This window comes from Pochonia chlamydosporia, chromosome 6 (assembly GCF_001653235.2).
Source record: "Pochonia chlamydosporia 170 chromosome 6, whole genome shotgun sequence".
NCBI lineage: Eukaryota > Fungi > Ascomycota > Sordariomycetes > Hypocreales > Clavicipitaceae > Pochonia > Pochonia chlamydosporia.
In genome coordinates, this window is record NC_035795.1 from 3,011,796 (window position 1) to 3,030,669 (window position 18,874).

At 48.8% G+C, this 18,874-nt stretch overlaps 9 protein-coding genes across 9 annotated transcripts; 6 read left to right on the plus strand and 3 right to left on the minus strand.

The window, feature by feature from the left end:
* Positions 1 to 606: 606 nt before the first annotated feature.
* On the plus strand, positions 607 to 1,893 carry VFPPC_11138 (ligninase H2 precursor; the record flags this gene model as incomplete). The annotated part of the gene is made up of 3 exons (XM_018289402.1): positions 607 to 1,168; positions 1,233 to 1,642; positions 1,696 to 1,893. The coding sequence occupies 3 exons, from the start codon at positions 607 to 609 to the stop codon at positions 1,891 to 1,893; spliced, it is 1,170 nt and encodes a 389-aa protein (XP_018140272.1).
* A 3,044-nt stretch (positions 1,894 to 4,937) lies between these two features.
* On the plus strand, positions 4,938 to 6,622 carry VFPPC_11136 (cytochrome p450 oxidoreductase; the record flags this gene model as incomplete). Its single annotated transcript, XM_018289401.1, has 2 exons — positions 4,938 to 5,467; positions 5,545 to 6,622. The coding sequence occupies 2 exons, from the start codon at positions 4,938 to 4,940 to the stop codon at positions 6,620 to 6,622; spliced, it is 1,608 nt and encodes a 535-aa protein (XP_018140271.1).
* A 183-nt stretch (positions 6,623 to 6,805) lies between these two features.
* On the minus strand, positions 6,806 to 7,666 carry VFPPC_14876 (hypothetical protein; the record flags this gene model as incomplete). Its single annotated transcript, XM_022428938.1, has 1 exon — positions 6,806 to 7,666. The coding sequence occupies one exon, from the start codon at positions 7,664 to 7,666 to the stop codon at positions 6,806 to 6,808; it is 861 nt and encodes a 286-aa protein (XP_022284187.1).
* A 1,947-nt stretch (positions 7,667 to 9,613) lies between these two features.
* Positions 9,614 to 10,417, plus strand: VFPPC_11134 (phytanoyl-CoA dioxygenase family protein; the record flags this gene model as incomplete). The annotated part of the gene is made up of 1 exon (XM_018289399.1): positions 9,614 to 10,417. The coding sequence occupies one exon, from the start codon at positions 9,614 to 9,616 to the stop codon at positions 10,415 to 10,417; it is 804 nt and encodes a 267-aa protein (XP_018140268.1).
* A 1,153-nt stretch (positions 10,418 to 11,570) lies between these two features.
* Positions 11,571 to 12,579, plus strand: VFPPC_11133 (phytanoyl-CoA dioxygenase; the record flags this gene model as incomplete). The annotated part of the gene is made up of 2 exons (XM_018289398.1): positions 11,571 to 12,207; positions 12,290 to 12,579. The coding sequence occupies 2 exons, from the start codon at positions 11,571 to 11,573 to the stop codon at positions 12,577 to 12,579; spliced, it is 927 nt and encodes a 308-aa protein (XP_018140267.1).
* A 1,378-nt stretch (positions 12,580 to 13,957) lies between these two features.
* Positions 13,958 to 14,278, plus strand: VFPPC_16369 (hypothetical protein; the record flags this gene model as incomplete). The annotated part of the gene is made up of 1 exon (XM_018294122.1): positions 13,958 to 14,278. The coding sequence occupies one exon, from the start codon at positions 13,958 to 13,960 to the stop codon at positions 14,276 to 14,278; it is 321 nt and encodes a 106-aa protein (XP_018140266.1).
* Positions 14,279 to 14,445: 167 nt separating this feature from the next.
* On the plus strand, positions 14,446 to 16,036 carry VFPPC_14875 (C6 finger transcription factor; the record flags this gene model as incomplete). The annotated part of the gene is made up of 3 exons (XM_018292643.1): positions 14,446 to 14,559; positions 14,616 to 14,652; positions 14,718 to 16,036. The coding sequence occupies 3 exons, from the start codon at positions 14,446 to 14,448 to the stop codon at positions 16,034 to 16,036; spliced, it is 1,470 nt and encodes a 489-aa protein (XP_018140265.1).
* Positions 16,037 to 16,182: 146 nt separating this feature from the next.
* VFPPC_11132 (dimeric alpha-beta barrel) lies at positions 16,183 to 16,760 on the minus strand (the record flags this gene model as incomplete). The annotated part of the gene is made up of 2 exons (XM_018289397.1): positions 16,183 to 16,494; positions 16,590 to 16,760. 2 exons carry the CDS (start codon positions 16,758 to 16,760, stop codon positions 16,183 to 16,185), a joined length of 483 nt encoding a protein of 160 aa, XP_018140264.1.
* A 681-nt stretch (positions 16,761 to 17,441) lies between these two features.
* VFPPC_11131 (alpha/beta hydrolase) lies at positions 17,442 to 18,800 on the minus strand (the record flags this gene model as incomplete). Its single annotated transcript, XM_018289396.1, has 1 exon — positions 17,442 to 18,800. The coding sequence occupies one exon, from the start codon at positions 18,798 to 18,800 to the stop codon at positions 17,442 to 17,444; it is 1,359 nt and encodes a 452-aa protein (XP_018140263.1).
* Between the last annotated feature and the right edge of the window lie 74 nt (positions 18,801 to 18,874).

Sequence of the window (18,874 nt, forward strand, 5' to 3'; positions counted from 1 at the left end):
ACCATTTACGTTGACAATGAGCCCTACCCCTTGCTTGAGAGCGCTTCCGGAAATCCGGCTGCTATGAATAGAGGTGTCGCGTGGTCGTTGCTTTGTTCTATCGTTTCTTTTGCCGAACTTTCGTTTTTAGAAGTTCAGCTAGCTGCAGCCAGGTATCAGGTCTCACCGCCACAGCTGACAGGATCGTCATAGGGCGGGCTGCGCTGTTGATGACTTTTTGATGGGTTGTCATTTGATACTAATGATTTGAAGGTGCTAGTGAATGCGAGGAGCAGGCGCTTAACCAGCGCATAATTCAGCTGTTGGACTCTTTGACGTCGTAAATTACAGGGACTACACCGTGTCGGCGTTTCAACCAATAGTTTCTGATGGAATTACTGCTGAATATACGAGAAACTTTACTGGGCCGTGTTGCTGTAAGGAGACAACTTCTGCTGGAAGAGTTTTGAGATTGCTCTTATCCCTGAGGTGATGAAGCTAGCTATATTTAAACCCAGTGCTTCCATTGTCAACTGCTCTCGCCCGAACCAGAATAGTCTGCTTGGCATCATATGGACAGTTACCCTCACTCATTTCACTAAGCATTGTATAGAGTGAGGTTCCAACATGAAGCCAACACTCGTTATACTCTCCGCCGTCTCCATGGCACACGCCTTCGCAGGCATGCCAGACCTCTTAAAGAACCTACCCCGTGGCCAAGAGGACGTGAACATCCACAAACTACCCGGCGACCTGGAAGGCCAAGACGACCGTAAACTAAGCAACACAGGCAGCCTCATTAAGCGGATCCTCGAAGGCAGAGAAAACCCAGAAGACAGAACAACGAGCTACACTTCTGTTCCTGGCCAAAACTCCGCCGCCTGCAGACGCGACAAGTGCTGCATCTGGAAACACATTGCCGATGAGATGAGGTCCAAGATGGTGGGCGGTGCAGGACGCTGCAACAACCTCGCGCGACAGGCTGTCCGGATGGGCTTCCACGACGCGGCGGCGTGGTCTTTGAATACGGGGAGGGGAGGCGGCGCGGATGGATCGCTGGTTCTTGCGAGGGAGTGCTATAATCGGAAGGATAACGCGGGTATGAAACTTGGCTGTGACCAGATGCAGGCTTGGTATAATAAGTATAGGCAGTATGGGATTAGCATGGCGGATTTGATCCAGATGGGAGGTAAGTTAATACTCATAACATCCCAATATAAAGCAGTGTACAAGGTTGTTCTAACACGTATTAGCAAATGTTGCAACGGTTGTCTGCCCCCTTGGTCCTCGGGTACGCACCTTTGTCGGCCGCAGAGATAGTTGGAAACCAGCACCAGAGGGCCTTCTCCCCTCGGCGTTCGACTCTGCAGATTATCTAATTTCTTTGTTCGCCAACAAGACCATCAGTGCGAACCAGCTTGTTGCCCTGGTGGGTGCTCACACCACCAGTCAGCAGTTTTTTGTGAATGGCCGACGCGCCGGCGACCCTCAGGACAGCACGCCTGGTGTGTGGGACACGAAATTCTATGGCGAAACGACCGACCCGAAGTCGCCGAGGCGTGTGTTCAAGTTTCAAAGTGATATTAATTTATCCAAGGATGCGAGGACGAGGGGTGCGTGGGCGGCGTTTACGGGGCCAGCCGGTCAGGCCCCCTGGAATGGGGTATGAATATGCTCTCATTGTGGTTGACTTTGGGTATTTGCTGACTTTGTTAGGCTTATGCTGCGGCGTACGTACGGATGAGTTTGCTGGGCGTATATAATACGAATGACTTGACGGAATGTACAAAGGCGCTTCCGCTGCCGAGACCGGTGTATCATGCGCCTGATGCGCCGGCCTTGGCGAAGTTTGTGAATGGCGGGGCGCCAGATGCTGCTACGAATGCGTCAAATGGTGATATTATAGTATCATGAGTTGGAAAGGTGTTTTCGTAGAGTTGGGTTTGAATGCTGGCTGCGCGGATGGGGATGGCAATGGAACGTTGAGCGGAAATAAGTTAGAATGGCTGGGTATGGCGTTTGGAAGTATTATTAGCTTTGTATGGTTTCCAAATTTGAAGGTCGAGGAGATTCGGATTAACTCCTTTGTCCTCTCTCACCCAAAACTTTATAGCTGTGCGTTAAACCCCGTGGATATCGCTCGGCCAGTGAATACCGTTTCCGCGAGGATCAAGCTGACGCCACTGTTCGAGCTGCCGCCTACCATCACAAAGACTTCCCTCAGTCCGTGATCTGGTTTTCACCTCGTGAACACGATGGCATTCGTCTGTCGCTGACCAGTCCGTTTCAGCGGGATTCTCATACGAGTCTCGGCTCACTCCACTGCTTAGCCACAGAGCTCTTGCACCATATGTTATTACGGTTTGATATACAAGCTCTATTTCGTTTCAGACAAGCAAATATTCGATCCAGAGACGGGACATATTCTCTTAAAAAGCAGCAGTCGGCCGCACGCACGGGCTTAATCTGTTCTGTGCCTTGTTTCGAACGCGAGTGGCCAGAAACATCTCCTCGTCCGACTTTTACCACGCTCTGTGTATGAAGGCTTGCGCTGTATGCGGCGAATTTAGTGGATTCATGTCCCTGTTGACGTAGACTCGGTGCTGTTTTACTTGCCTTTGTGGACATGATTTAAGATAAAGAACGTATAGCAGTCTCCAGTTTGGATTGCACGGGACAATAGAAATGCCAATTTTAATTCTTGGCGTAATAATAGCTGTTGTCTATAGATGTAGGCCACGAGTTACAATGCAATCTGAAAGTCGCTGATGCTAGCTCATCCTCCACCTCAATATGCATCCCATGTACCATGTACGTTCATCATACGGAGTACCCCTAATTCATCTCACCTCTCAATCGAGGAAAGATGGGGAGCAAGTTACCCCCAAGAAGCCAGTACTGTTCAACGAATGGTGAGCACTTAAAAGACTGAGCACAACATCATGCGCCATACTTGGTACTTACACCATACCAACAGTAAGACACATAGTCATACTTCTCGTCATAGCTGGAAAGAAAACCACCAAGACACCGTAGACCTAGGGCGGCGAATACAATACTGGCCACGGCTGGTGGCTGCCATAGCGCAATTAGACCAATCGTCCAAGCTACAATCAAGGCTGCAAGGGACCAGCGAGCGGCTGGTTGGGGGAGCAGCAGCGGAATGGTCTTGCGGCCTCTGACAGCATCGGCCGTGCGATCGCGGAAGTCTTGAGCGTGTCCCTGTGTGGCTTTTGCTCGCATCAACTACCAGAAATAATGTGTTGCGTAGACTTACAGTGGTTGCAAAAATGGCACCTATCATGAACACAGCGATTGCTTTCAGACCATGCAACTCTCTACCATGATCTTAGAAGCAGTCAGCACGCAACCGCATTGTCGTCAAAAGGATACAAAAAAAAAGCAAAAAACAGAAACGTGTAAGCAATATCAAGTGTCGTACCAAGTATGATAGTGGTACCCCAGCAGTAACATGCGAGACCTATAGCTCCAATAACATTCTTTACGACCGGTATCGCAGCCAGACCTCCCTCATTGTATATGACAATCGCCACAGAGTAGGTCAGAGTACACGGTATCGTATTCATATTAAATGCTGCAGCCCACATCAACGCAAATAGGACGTAATACAGAACCGCTGCATTCTCGGGTGATATATGACCGGATGGCAGGGGACGGTGCGGCTTTGCTATTCTGTCTTCCTCCACGCCGTCGATCTAGTCGGTTTGGATCAGTACAGATGGCATGGTGTATCGGGGGCAAACGCCTGCGCTGACCTGATTCTTAACCTACATACATGTCAATGATATGTAAGTCATTCTTGAACGGAATGATACGAATTTTACCTGGAACGTAAGCAAATGTAGCTGATTCCATATGAACCCCTTCGCGATTACGGACAAGCTTGCTGGTCCTGCCAGCACGAGGGCAACGGCCATCTGCATGGCTGCTTAGCAGTACGCGGACAAGACTGTTTCATCATACATACTGATGGCAAAGCTGCGACCGGGATATCCGATTTCCCAAACAAGTACAGAATTTTCAAAACTTCGAAGGGATGAGTCCTCATCGCTACTAAATTCTTCATGGTTGCCACTGCCAAGGTCAGACACACGTGGTGGTTTGTACAGAGAGGCGAAATACAGAGAAAGAAGACATGAGATGTCAGGCCATAAGCGAGCTTTACTGGTAAGATTGCACGCGCTCGCTTAATAGTACGATGGGAAGTCTATTGCCTCTGTGATGTCTGTACTAGCACATTTTGGTATCCAGATATGCCCAGGTAGCATCATTATTTTTTTTAGTACATGCTCAGCCACAGATTAATTTTGTATTAGGAAGGTTCCGAATCACTTGTATACTTACCAAGCGTCTCTGATTAAACACATGTTTGGCCGGTTTTGAAGTATCGCCGAAACTTCGTAAAGATGCCCCATCCGTTCATGTAGTCCACAATATTATGCACATCTACTGCATGGTCACAACATTTCTCTATCAGCGGGGTTCCGAAATCCTGCTATTAAAAGTAGGTACTGTATAATACGAAGATTATTTTCGGTCAAGTGGCTGGGGTCACGATGCGGTAGTACTTTGGCAGATAGTATCCGCCGTAAACGGCATTTTTTCCCTATCAAGCAAGTTCCGAGTTGGTCTTACTTCCCTTCTTAGAACAGAAGATGTAGGTGGAAAGTTCCGGGGCGTTTTTAAAGCTGTCGCCGTGTTGGTCTTGTCACGTTGAAGGGACGTCTCCCCACTTCCTATGCCAACACCTTTCAGTGGAAATTCCTGTAAATTACTACGGATGAGCGAATAAAACAAACAATCCCGTTGTCGTTTAAATCCTGAAAGACCAAGTCTACTGCCCTGAAACCCGATAAATAATATCTGTAGCAGAAGTATACCACTACGAGGGATCCTGCTGGACTGTCGCCTGAATGAAATTTGGTCGTTGGGATACAATGACTCCCAGTTTGCTCGGCCAGGTTAGCCTCGTGGCTTTGGTCGCGTTTCTCGGTCTACTACTATGTCAACGACTATTGAAGCGAAAGGCAGGCTATCGCCTTCCTCCTGGGCCGAAACCTCTGCCTATTGTCGGCAATATCCTTGATCTCCCGCCGAAAGGAGAGCCAGAGTTCTTACATTGGTTCAAGCACAAGGACACTTATGGCCCAATTAGTTCCATCACTGTAATGGGCCTAAATCTCATCATCTTTCATGACAAAGAGGCCGCACATGCGGTAATGGGGAAAAAAGCCCAGAAGACATCTGCAAGACCGCAGCTCAATTTTGCTACGCTATGTGGTTTCGAAAACTTCCTGATAACCCATCAGTATAACAATACATATCGCAAGCATCGAAAAATGGTCCATCAGGAGATTGGTACTAAGTCACTGTCCGCCGGTTTCCAAGGCACTCAGGAAAAGGAAGCTCTGCACTTCACCCTACAGACGTTACATGATCCCGACAACATACTGAAACATTTAAAACGGTAAGCCATCACCACTTTCCCCTTTTCCTTTCCTCCAATAAGTGATGGATTGAGTTACAAAGCTGACAGTCTGTCAGTCTGGCGGCCGCTGTTGTATTGAGAATTACGTATGGATATTCGGTGGAGAGGAATGGGCCAGATCCGCTCGTTGATGTAATTGAGCACGCAATGGAGAATCTGTCCCGTGCGTTTGTACCACTTTCTTGGGCGGTCGACGCTGTCCCTGCCATCAAGTATCTTCCTGACTGGTTCCCTGGCACGTCGTACAGGAAGACGGCCCAAGAATGGAAAGGAATCAACGAGGCCGCCGCACAGCTACCCTACGAATTCGTCAAGCGGCAGATGTCACACAAGGCCCACCGGCCGTCGTACGTTTCCAACCTGCTGGAGAAAAACATGATTAAGACCGGTAATGAAACCAGCATGACACTGGATGACGAAGAAGCTATCAAATGGACTGCTGTCAGTCTCTACGCCGCAGGCTCGGATAGTACAGTCGCCATCATAACAAGTGTCATCTGTGCCTTGGTCATCTTTCCAGAAGTGCAGGAACGGGCACAGGAAGAAATTGATCGTGTGGTTGGAAATGATCGGCTCCCTACTTTCGACGACAGACAGAATCTACCTTATATTGACGGCATCGTGAAAGAAGCTTGGCGATGGAACCCCGTGGGACCGATGGGGTTGACACACAAATCCGAAGAAGACATTGTTTATGGGGAGTACATAATTCCCGAGGGCTCTTACTTACTTCCCTCTCTCTGGTGGTTCTTGCATGATCCAAAAGATTACTCGGATCCACACACTTTTAAACCCGAGAGGTATATGGCGCCACTGAACGAGCCTGATCCTGGTGATCTCGCATTTGGCTACGGGCGACGATCTTGTGCCGGCCGTTTTTTCGCAGACGCAAGTGTTTACATTACCGTTGTGCAATTGCTTGCCGTTTTTCGGATTCGAAAGGACAGGGATGCAAACGGAAACGAGATTCCCGTAAAGCTGGAAGCTATTCCAGGAATGGTCAATCGTCCCAAGGAGTTTGAGTTCAAGGTCGAGCCACGGAGTCCGCGTCATGTCGAGCTTCTGCGTCGCATTGAGGGAGAGCAGGAGCCAGAATTCAGCGACGCAGGTCTTCTGAGTACCAAGGCCGGGTAAGGAATGATGGATCCCATAAAGAAGATAGTAGTTGTTGTTTGCTACGGCATCATGAGATATTGTAGCTTACCACATTTCAGTTTAGCATATGAGCTACAAACGGCTCTCTTTCTTTTGGTACCACGGAGTCTGCGATTTTTCACTTTCCATTGTACCACAGAAAATATTTATCGCACCGCTTGTCTAGAATGCCGCCTTTCGTTTTCTCTGTTCCAGACTATTTGCAGCTGATCGTCCTTTTGCAATCATTTGCAAATCGCCAAAAACCCTTCTTACATCGTCGACAGCAGCCTTAAGAAGTTTGAACGCCTTTGTTCCAGTCTTAATTTCATCATGTAAATGTTCTAGAAGCCGTTGAAGATCGTTGAAATGCATTGTGACTATGGTAAATACAAACTCAAATGTCAACGTCGTTGCCCTAACTGCATATTTGCCCACATGGATACCCGCGCTCAGTGACGGAGGGGGTACGTCGATGGCTGATGAGGTGTTTATTTTTTGGTGGTATGTGAGAAGCTGACGGCATAGGTGTTGCGACATGCTCACCAGATGCCGGATGACTGTGATAACGAACATCGAATTTGCGGTACAGAGAGAACAATAGTTGCATGGCAGGACTCGCTTACACGTGTCGATGCCATCACGAAAGTCCACGAGTAAGTCATCGAAGTGTTCAGTTTGATCATTATCGCTGCCATCGTCGCGGTTGATCTTCTCGAGGATATCGGCCAGGACCCGGACACACTCGCACCGGTGACTGCGGTCCTTAAATAAGTCCACAGAGGCGGCATTGGGGTCGGCGGTCGGCGGGCGGCTCGTGATGAGGTCGTCCAAGACATGGTCAGCCGCAGTCCCCGAGGCAGTGGACGACGATTGCGGTGGAGTGATGCCCTGAAGCTCGTCGAAGTGGGATAGAGAAGGAGGAGCATCTACATTCACATCAATCCTGAAACCTAGGCTTTCGTCCTCTCTAGCCTGAACTTGGTCCCAGTCATGGTGGTCGTCATAGAACAGGGGCAGCGTCATGGGCGACCAAAAGCCCATTTTGAGGTCCGCTGAGGGCAATGACTGGGACATGTCCATCGGTGCAGTAGTAGATGCTACCCCAGCCGCGGAACTGCAACCGAAGTTGCTTTCTATGTGCGGCCCCCTTACCTGAGACTTTGAAGCAGGCCAAACTTTGGGATCTGTTACTGATCGGCGGTGCTTCGAGTTCGACTCTGTGGAACCGGCAGACGACCTGTACGTGCATGTGGTGGACGTAACTTGACATCGTTGGCAGCCATAAAGGTCTCCGCTGCATTTGAGCTTTTGCCAAGTTTGCTTCATCAGTTACGGTTATGCGATGTGTCTGAGACTTTGACCTACCTTTTTATCTCGGCATTGATCACAGGCCTAGTTTCCATTTCTTAGCATCTTTATTGATTGTGACTGTGTTGTGCACAATGAAGGCCGACGGTTTGAGGACTGGTTTAACAAGTTACTCACTATCACGGTATAGTTGCGAGCGTCAACCCTACTATTGCCTGACAAATCAACGTATTCCAGATTGTCCCTCGCGTCTTTATTGCAACGGAAAGCGCCAAACATCGCTTAGATTCAAACAATGACGCATCTGCTGGTTAACTGATTTACACGGAAAAGGCGGAAGGAGTCAAAGAAACGGGAGAAAAGCCCAAGAACCAAAAAGAGTCAAAACAAAAAAAAAAAAAATAGGAGGGGGAAGCATCACGCATTACAAGGTGACGCGGCTCCATGGTACTCATTTCAGTCATGCCGCTAAATAAGAGGGTTGACGGCAAGCAGATGCGAACCCAGTGTTGGTTTCTGCATTTACTGCACGCCTAGGGTCGTTTGCTGACTCCAACACTAAATGCCCATAGAGATTGGTCAGTGTCGACAAAGTCTGCAGAGCCCCAGTTTATCGAACGATGGGCATGAGTGTGCGGATGGACGATCACTTATTTTGTTGGAGCCGAAGAGGGTTATCCTAGTCATCAAACCGAGTGATTCGGCAAATCTGATGAGATTGATCAGGACCCTCGTCGTCGGCATTTCATCCCCGTCGCCGAAACGACGCTTATGTGGCCATGGTTGCGCAATGTGGGAAACATTTCATGCGGGGCTATACTGTCAACACAATCTGAGCAGTAAGCGACGGGTAGTGCATGTAGTTCATGTACAGGAGTTGTGGAAGTTATCCGTCTGACATGCAGAAGGGTGAGGGTCAAAGCGTGTAGAGCAGAGCCTGACTCTCGGCCGTCTTTGCTGACAACAGTTGTATTGGCCAAGTGCAGACCTCATCTAGCCGAGGCGCGGCAAAAACATCTCGCCTTCCTAGCATGCTTTTTGTCTGCGAACTACGGAGTAAGTCAGACCTCCCTTGGGTGTGTCAACGTGACCCTTTTGCGAGTCACCCGTTTCTGGGAACTCCCGGGGCATAATTGTGAAATACTGTATAATAATCCCCATAAATTTGCAAATACAGGTGACTTGCGACAGGGTCACCTTCACACACCCAAGTGAGGTCTGACTTAAGTTTGCCACACAACGGTGCCAGGGTTCCGCTGTATATTCGATTCCCACCAATTCCAACGGCTGTTCGGCATACCCGTCAAGTAAGTATTCTTTTAGGGCCTCATTATGGTGAACGGGACGGGTCCCCGGATACTGGGCAATGAATGAATGACCTTGCTTCAAACACCGAGCTAGGATCCCGAAAGGCCGAACCGGTCTGGGACGAAGGCACTTGTTGGGTCTAAGACAACAAGGTTCTTGGCATCAAGTGTATTTGGTGTGCTCTGCTGATATCGAGATCGTAATGCTGTTTGTGAAATATCTAGCGTTTGCGGTTTCGTTCCCCGAGTTTACTCCTCTTTCTGCACTGTAGCTGTTCTTCCCCTCCAATCATATGGCCTCATCTCAATCTCAATATCCCACGATATTTCTTGTTTCCAATTACGAGCCAGACTTTAACAAATGGACGTCGACATGGAAGGAGCCAAGGCTCATCTTCGAGAGCACGGATGGGTGAAGATTCCATCCATCCTTGCCAAAGACGAGGCAGCTCACGCGCTTGGGCGGCTATGGGAAGCAAAGAAAACATCAGAGGCCAGCGGCGAGGAAACATTCCAACCCATTTTGGACCCTAATCCTTCTAATGTGCGGGTGTTTTATCTTCCAGAGCTCGATGAGTACTTCCGCGACATGCTTACGCATCCCACCGCCATAGAGTTGACAAAGTCCCTACTCGGCGAAAAGTTTCTCGTCAGTAATTTCTCGGCCAACATCGCTCGCCCCGGATCAGAGAGCATGGCACTGCATTCAGACCAGAGCATTGTCCTTCCCGAGCCCTGGCTGGATGTCTGGGCTGTCAACGTGATCTGGTGTTTGACAAAAGTCACGAAAGAAAACGGCGCAACATTATACATTCCCGGGTCTAACAAGTGGACTCGGTGGCAGGATGTTCCCGAAAACGCACCAGAACTTCTGGTACCATTTGAAGCAGATGCTGGTGATATAATTGTCCTAGATGGCCGCCTTTGGCACACATCAGGCAGCAACACGACAAAGAATGAGGACCGTGCTATTCTTTTTGCTTATTACTCCGCCCCTTATATGCGTCCACTGGTCAACTGGACTGCCAAATTGCCCAGCAAATTGCAGGAGACCCTCAGCCCGGAACTGAAGGAGTTGTTTGGCCTGGGGCATATTGGCTATGTTGTCAAAGGCGACTTAACATACATGGCCGCAAAGTACCCTGGAAAGTTCAATGGAGGTCCTGCGAGCACTTGAGTCACTAAATGACCTCAGATGCGTTGGGGTTCCTATTTAGCGTGGCAGATAGTCTACAGTATCACTAGTAGTCTAACGTCTCTTTGAAGTTCCACCATTTCTCATCTCTATTGCACTTATTAATGACTTGGGTCTCTTGAGTGACCAAGCTGACGCTACTGAGATAACTGCAACCGAACACACAACGCATATGCTTTCTAGTAAACGGGAGAGGTAAACCCAGGCTCATACAATTCCATGATATTTCTCTTGTTTCACCACTGAGTTGCTGCCGATGAAACCCCACGATCGTCGTCAGATCGTCTTTATCACACAGTTAACGGAGCCCTGGGCACTGTTTGGGGATACGGCAGTTGCTACAGAAGTCCTCGAATTCCTACAACAGAGAGTAGTGGTGAGAGGTGCATTGTATGCTCGCGCTCTCTCATCTCTTACACCTCACGAATACCAACAAGTGGAACAGTCCTGGCTAGAGAGCATGCAAAAGGGCTCCTCATGTACTCCTACAATGGCCTAGATCTCGCCACGAACAAGTCGTTTACTAGTATGGTATCTACCAAGCTAAACTGTAAGTTACCTTTCACTCCATCCAGGTATTATGGGGCCGGATCTTTGGACTGTGTGGCTACAGTTTTTGATACGACGAGCGCTTAACAAGCCCACAACTTGATAACCCTATAGTTTTAATTCAACTCAGTCATTAAACATCAATACAGTTATGGTGTGCAGTAACTGGCGGTGTGGGTATATCTTGTCTGCTTCCAGACCCTTTATGCGAGGTATATTGAGCTTCTGATATGCATGTGGCCCACGCAATGTAACTGTAAGCCACCCTTTGAGCTTAGTCAAGCTGCAAATACAAAGTTCCCAATCAGGCGATTCGCATATTGGTAGGCCATTGGATTTCCCACTACGCGCACATCGGATATTTCCTTTTGTGTCAAAACCCATTTGCTGGCTAGGAAGGAATATGACAACCAGCCGAGGTTGGTTATTCAACCTGATGTCGATAAGAATGTATTTGGCAAATCTTTGGATGAAGCGATAATTACAAAGGTTGCGTCTCAACTTGATAACTGTTGAGCGAATTGATCTAGCCAGGCCCATTCGCAAATCGTGAGCACCATCCCTTGCTGTTCAATCGTCAACCGCTATGGACCAGCCCCCGGAACTGTTCCCGACCAATTATAAGCCCTCTGTCCGCATTGCAGAGCTATTGGCCAGCGCACCGATAGAAGAGATCCTCTCCGTAATCGACCGTGACGGCGGCGTTATCATCAATGGCCTTGTTAGTTCCGAAGAGCTAGAGTCCATTGAGAAGGAGATTGAGAGGTACACCAAGGCAGACCGGTCCGAAGATGAAGGTTTCTTTAAGGACTTAGTTCCACAGGAAACAATCCTAATCGGCGGTCTAGTAGGCAAATCTGATACAATGGCGAGAATTTGCGAGCATCCGGTTCTCGAAGAACTACGGACACACATCTTGACCGACGTGGGTACTAGAAGGGTTGAAAAGTACGATCTTCCGTATCACATCGACCCATTGCTCTCTGTGAGTTTAAGCTTTCGCATCCAATACGGGGCGCCACGACAGCGTCTTCACAGAGATGACGGAACACACCTTATTGAGCATGAGAGCAAGCCGTACAAGCTCAACAATGCGGCTCAATTTGGGTGCTTAATTGCAGGTGTCGAGACAACGCAGGAAAATGGTGCTACCATGTTTATTCCTGGCAGTCATCGTTGGGATGATAAAAGAGAGCCGCGGTTAGACGAGGTGACTTTTGCTGGTGCGTCTGTTTTTTTTTTTCTGCTCTGATGTGCATTTGGTTTCTTTACGTATTGTTTTCCTCATTACTGACAGAAACATAGAGATGAAACCAGGCGCGGCACTCATTTTCCTTGCGTCTTGCTGGCATGGCGCCGGCCACAACAGCGTTCCGGGGTTTACTCGCGTGCTTCACGGTTTATTCTTCTGTCGTGGCACTTTCCGCACACAGGAGAACCAATTCTTGGCTATCCCACGCAGCAAAGCACTGTCGATGAGTCCCAAGATGCTCAATCTCCTCGGTTACAAACAACCTGGCGCAGCGCTTGGAATGGTGGAAAATGCAGATCCCATGTCGGACCTGGAGCATTTCCTCAAAGAAGCCAATCTGTAGGATAGTACTCTGTTTGCCATAGATGTGTCGAATTGACGGACCAAATTGCCGTGTTGTAGCCCCTTTGTGTGTCTTGATACGACGACAGCCATCCCGTCAGGACTGTATTACAATGGCATCTCCTGATTCTCATGTGTATACGACTTTTACTTTTAAAGTTTTGGACAGACTGGGTATGTGCTCGCTCCGGCCCTTTCGCAGGCACCGCGTTGACCCTCAGGATTAACCCTTTAGTCTTGTTCTCCCGGCGAAAGTGAAGGCTTCCCTGAAAAAAGTCAAAATGGTGGAGTAACTAGCACGCCCACAACTAGCACTTAAATAGACAACCACGAACTGCTGGTTTTATATTACATACATACGCAGTATATGAGTTGTCAAATACGCGAAAGCACTACTACGGTTCCATTGCATAACGGGTGGTGAGCTGTCAGGGCTTACAATCAAGGTACATGAAGTAAAGCGATTGCAGGAATCGACTAAAGCACCATTGCTGGAAGTGTAGCATTCCATTTGCCCTTGTGTAACCGAATTACGTGATATCAGCTCTCCCGAAGCAACTATGCTTTTGGTCAGCGAAAGGGTTCAGACGTAACGTCGTTTTGCTATTGTTTTGGTGCATGTGGAAATTTTCATACGGTCGGCAAGATGCTGCTCTTCGGAGAAACTCTTATACGCCAAAGGTACCGTGCTTATTTTCTAATGTGCCGCACGCAGTTTTATCGCGAAGTCTGGTGCAGATTTCGTTAACGGCAAGGGTAATAAATGTAACCCCACGGATAGCCCGCCAGGTAAACCTTCACAAAGTCTTACCTTGCGGGGTTCTTGTCAGCTGCATTTCATCGGTTGCTACTGGGTTGGACGGCATCTGCCAGGATAATTTGGGGCTTGCGTACGTTCCAGATGTCCCTTAGTGTGCGCCCACAGCACAGCCAAGAAATCGCCTTTAACTGTCGGCCGATTCGGCCTACCTTGCCGTTTTGAGGCAAACAAGTCAGCACATGACGAGAGATATATTCAATCAAGGTCCAGCCTCGCCGCTAACGGATGAGTTCCGAGTGTCCCCGAAACCCTTGTCGTGATATCTGGGCGGGTGGCGCCGAGTTCGTGGCCGGTGGCAAAGACATGTCTGTTAGATCCATCTTTATTCTAACCTCTGGTCTCGACCTTTGCTGGAGATTGGCCTGCATATAGATCCAAGGGATCGGCGCCATCAACACTTCGGACATCTCCAGTTAAGGATGCCTGCATGGGGGCTGAGCCGGCTGAGCATGTGCCTCTTCAGATCAAGTTAGTACATGTACCGTGATCCGCTTGGCAGAGGTAGAGGTGGAGTGCTTGAGAGGGGATTAGGGTTCATTGTTCCATATCATCATCACATATGTGGCCCGTCGAAAGTCAGCATATGGTTCGCATGAGGGCGAACTGTCTCATCACCCAGTTCCCACCTCTTACGCCCTGTCAGTATACGAAAAATGCAGGGTCTAACGGAAGTAAGAGCAGTGTAACCCTTTTGCTCTCAGCTCTCAGTGTGGCGATACTTTTTGCGGCGCGTGGTCAACGATGGCCAGTGACGGCACACGCCAATTTCCCTCCCATCCAGACGTTAAGCAACATATACGACACCAAAAAGGTACACTCGTGTTTTACAAATGTAATACCAGAAACAGCGAAATCTATAGTTCCCGAGTTAACCGCTTGATACGTCTAGGGTACACAGGCCCTGATTGAGACGCGAGTAAGAACTCGGGTGACTGCAGCAAATATAAGATCTTGTTTTCTTGGAAATTAGACTCGGTTTCAAGCAGAGAAGCACGGGAGCCCCTGCTCTGCCGGTGTCAGCTTCGGGAACCATGAGCATGCTCATTCATGACCTGGGTCTTTCTCGCCGCGCATGCGACCGGTGCCACGGGCAGAAACTTCGGTGCAGACGGGAGAACAATAATGATGGCTGTGTGCGTTGCGCGAGAGCCGGTGTTCAGTGTACGCCAAGGCAAGTGAGATCTCGCCATCGCGCCCGTTCTCACGCAGCGCAACAGGCGTCTGTACGCCGAGCCAACGTCATACAACCCTTAGGTAAAAAGCCTATCAAGTTAGAATAGTAATGTGAGAGAACTGGAGTGACTAATGGTACAATACAGCAACCCCAGAAACTGAGCAAACAAACAAAGATGCTCTCGAGCACTTTGGTGTTTCTCCTTCAAGCTTACTTGATATTCCGTCTGACATGGTCCTGGCCCAGGATTCTTCATCCCTAGAGTCAGAAATTGGTCAGCCCTTGGAAGACCGTTATTGGCAGTCAGGAATGGAACTTGGCGCCATTCAGACTAGCCACTCTGGCCAAACGTTTTCCCAGGAGCCTCGGAGTCATAGTGTTGAGCGCTCTGAGCAAGAACAACGAAGTGAGCTTCACGATGCGTCACATGCCTCCTACTTGTTGTCGCCTTTCACATCTACTTTGTTGCCCCGCTACTCAGAAGCTCCTTCAAAGTGCGTCGGACGCCGGCTATCATTTACGAGGAATATAACGCCGGAGAATTCACGCAGTCAATCTCAGGATGACGCTACAGCTCATATCTTGAGCTTCAATCAACAAGAGGCATCTGCTTTCGTCACTGGCAGTGACGATACTGGCACTGATCTGGCTTATGCGCAAGCATTGTCCAGCCGGCGGCAGTCTATTGCTAGCAATATTCACGGCTCATGCAATACATCGCAGCAAACTAAACAGCCGGTTCTTGAATCTGCGAAGACGTCATGGATCCGAAAACTGTCGGATATCAATGTGGAGCTTCATCAACATATGCTGTCGATTCCTCCCATTGGAGCAAGGCAAAGCGCGTGGACAAGTAACGACCCAAATTCCATCCAGCCCAAGAAGGAACTCGCAGTAGACTGCACGTTTAAACTCGCCAACAAATACACGGAAATTTTGAATGAAATAGTTTCTCGATTCAAGTCGTGCCAGGCCTATACCAGGCCAACAATGGACTCTCTGGTGTTAGACCAACCTTCACAGCTTCTTGTGTTATCCAGCTACCTGTGTCTTGTCGAGTTGTTCGACAAGGCCTTGCAGCACATCAAAACATGGACCGAGGTTCGGTTGAAAATGGGTCTGTCTGCTTCCGATCATTTTCCAATTCATCTACCAGGTTTAGCGATCGGTTCCTTCAAATTACCCACATCCTCGTCGACACAGCCGCTCATTCTAACGTGCATGATTGAGGCGACGATACGGCACATGCACAGTTTAGTTGGCGATATGATGACACCTTCAAATACTGAGAGCTGGAAAGAAAGAAATCCTAATTCAGCTACTGCTGAGCAAGACACCAGTGGCAGGGGTGAACTCAGCAGCGTGGCTAAAGTAACGCTACAAGCAATAAGAGCCAAGGAAGATTCTACAACAGAGCTCGTCCAACAAACCTGGAAACTTGCTCTCCGATGTGATGTCCCTTGAAACTTCCACCTCAAATAGCCCGCGGGCAGAAAGAAAAATACTATCTGAAGACTGATATATAGGCAGGGTGGAGGCTATGACCATACCTGCTGTTACGAGCAGGCTACAGTGTCCTCAAGTGCACTGCTCCTTAACTTACCTTTCGTTTATGGGGCAACACTTAACTCCTTAAATGTTGGATACTTGGGCTTACCATCATCACCAACGTTGACCACCCTCCCTTCGCTTACATATGTTTCTATCCAGCCAATACTGATCTCCGCATGGATGCCGCTAATAAAAGGCTCCTCTTCGGCCTGGAGTGCTTGAAAGTCGGGATCAGACGCCCCCTTATAAAAAGTCTCCATGTCTCTGAACAGGAACTCGACTTGAGCATCGTAGTCACGGACAACCCATGGGCTTCCGCGTTTCGCATTGAGCTCAGCCGTGGCGTTGCGAAAAGACTTGGGAGCAAAATACTTGACAGAAACGTTATTGGCTGGTTCTAAGAAACTTGTGCCATTGTATGGCAATAGGATGATGGGTATCTTTTAGTGATAAATAGAAGACTTACTATGGAGAACCCTTCGATACCATTTTTTGCGTGAAGCTTTGCTGCTTGTGTGGCGTGTTTCTCGGTGACCCAGTGATGGAAGTCTTCCTCACTGACATTTGGTTGACGGTAATGTGCCACGGTCATCCTCAGAAGGCGCCTCTTCTGTATGGGCTCAGCTGGCTCGGCCATGGTTGCAAACAAAGTCCAAGAGATTCGTGAAACTATGTTGATCCCGTGTTTTGTGTGTACAGTTTTGTGCGTATGTAAATTCTTGGGGGACCATGGCGCCTTTTAGGAAGAGGTTGAGAACTTCTACTTTGTCCAGCGTACCATTTGCGTCCCTGGGCCGATAATACGGGTACCGAATTTCGTAACTTATATCCTGTTATCACCGACTTGTGGAGGCTTCGGTGAGTGCTACCCTAATGCCTTTTTGCCCTTCCATACAGCATAATCCCCCCTCATTCTCCAGATTATTGCAGGTGCCTCAAAGCCGGTGAACCGAACGGCGATGTTCTCTTGGTGCAGACAAGCTAACAGAGTCATTCCTTTTCATACTTCGGTCCCCCTGAGTTCTCGGATGCATAGTCTGAATAGCCGAGATGCATTATCACGAAAGTATCATGGAGGAGAATTTCAGAAGGGCGATAATATGAAGTAGTCATATTGTATTTATATACGGCCTCGTTCATGCTAGGAGTTGTCGCAGTTTCAAGGCTCATGCATTGTTCGATGATAGTGTTCGTTCATTGCATTGCGTGGCGCATTAAATGCGCAAGACATAATACATGCGGATGGATTTATTGAAGCATACAAGGACGTTAGGACTTAGCCTGGCCTTAATTCAAAACATCTCCTTACCAGTCACCCCTAAAGTAAGCTCGTATTCTTAGCTGTGTTCTTGACGAGCGCCCCCAAATTTGATGTTGCATTCAATGTTTCCCTCCGAATCCCAAATTTGGCGTCCAGCCATTGGAATGTTCTCTGCGCTGAATAGCCGAAAGCACCGATCTTTGCCTGTAGCCCTCCGTAGGCTATGTCATTAGCAATCCACTTTTCCTTGTCCACGCCGTCCTTGAGGCTTGTCAAGCAGTCATAGATCTTGTCTGTTGTTGTCGCCGGATCAAAGTACCAGCTTGCTCCTGCGCCAGTTACCAAAGTAGGACATTTCACATCAGCTAGATACTCTGTCCCGTCTGGCTTGAGCAGCGTGTAGTCGCCAAAACTCCGCATAATTTCGGCCTCAGTCGTACTATTTGTTGCCCACTTCAGGTGATTGAATTCCCATCTTGCCTGGAAGTCAAGCCGCTGCAGAAAACCCAGGATTACATTGAATGCTCTGTCAGATAACCAGCCTTTCATGAAGCCGTTGAACAGCGGTCCTGGCATTCTGCCACCGACAAAACTTGCCAAACTGTAGAACCCGTCGACGCTGATGCAGGCCTTGATACGTGGGTCAACGGCCGCGCGCAAGGCAAAATAGCCACCCATGGATGCTCCGGTAACAGCAATGTTGTCAAGGTCGAGTTCAAGATCTGGATGACTCGCCGCAAAGTCAAAGAGATGGTTCAGCACCGCGCCTGTGACCACTTCCCAGTCTGGGCGCATAGGTAACTTATCACGGCGGAGAACAATACCCTGACCTGGTCCTTCGAATGTTATGACTGCATACCCAATGTCAGGACCAAACGCAGGATTTACGAAGTATATCTCCTCTTGCGTGGAATCACCCCCGCCAGAATTCAACAGAATAGGGATCTTGCGGCCGGGGATTCGCCTGGAGGCTTCCGGTAAGTAGAGGTAACCCGGTAATTTGATCCCATTTTCGAATGGAATCTCTAGAAAGAATGTCTTGCCAGCGCGGTATTGGACGCCCTTTCGAAAGTTCCCAATGGCGCGCTCAAGAGTGGCAAGAACACGCCGATCTTCGCCTATTCTCCCCTCATTCAGCATGAACTGAGCCGCACGCAGGTAATTGGATGACCTCAAGTACGCTCGACGTGCAGATACTACGTCTCCTGCTTGCTCGGCTTCCTTTGCGATACATTCAGCTTTGTTGCCAGCTTCAAGGAATGCGTTGAACCACGATTCCGGATCCAGGTCCCTAATCTTGGCAGCTGCTTCAAGTGCCTCTCCTATCTCGGCACCTTCGTGCGGCGCCATGGCTAGGAGGCGAAGATACTCGAAGTTGAAAAAGGCCGACTTGAAGAATGTGTGCATGGTCACCATGATTGTAAAGTACCCTGTGACAAAGTCACCTTACGACACTCCTAATAAAACTACTAAGTAGCAGTGATAGTTAA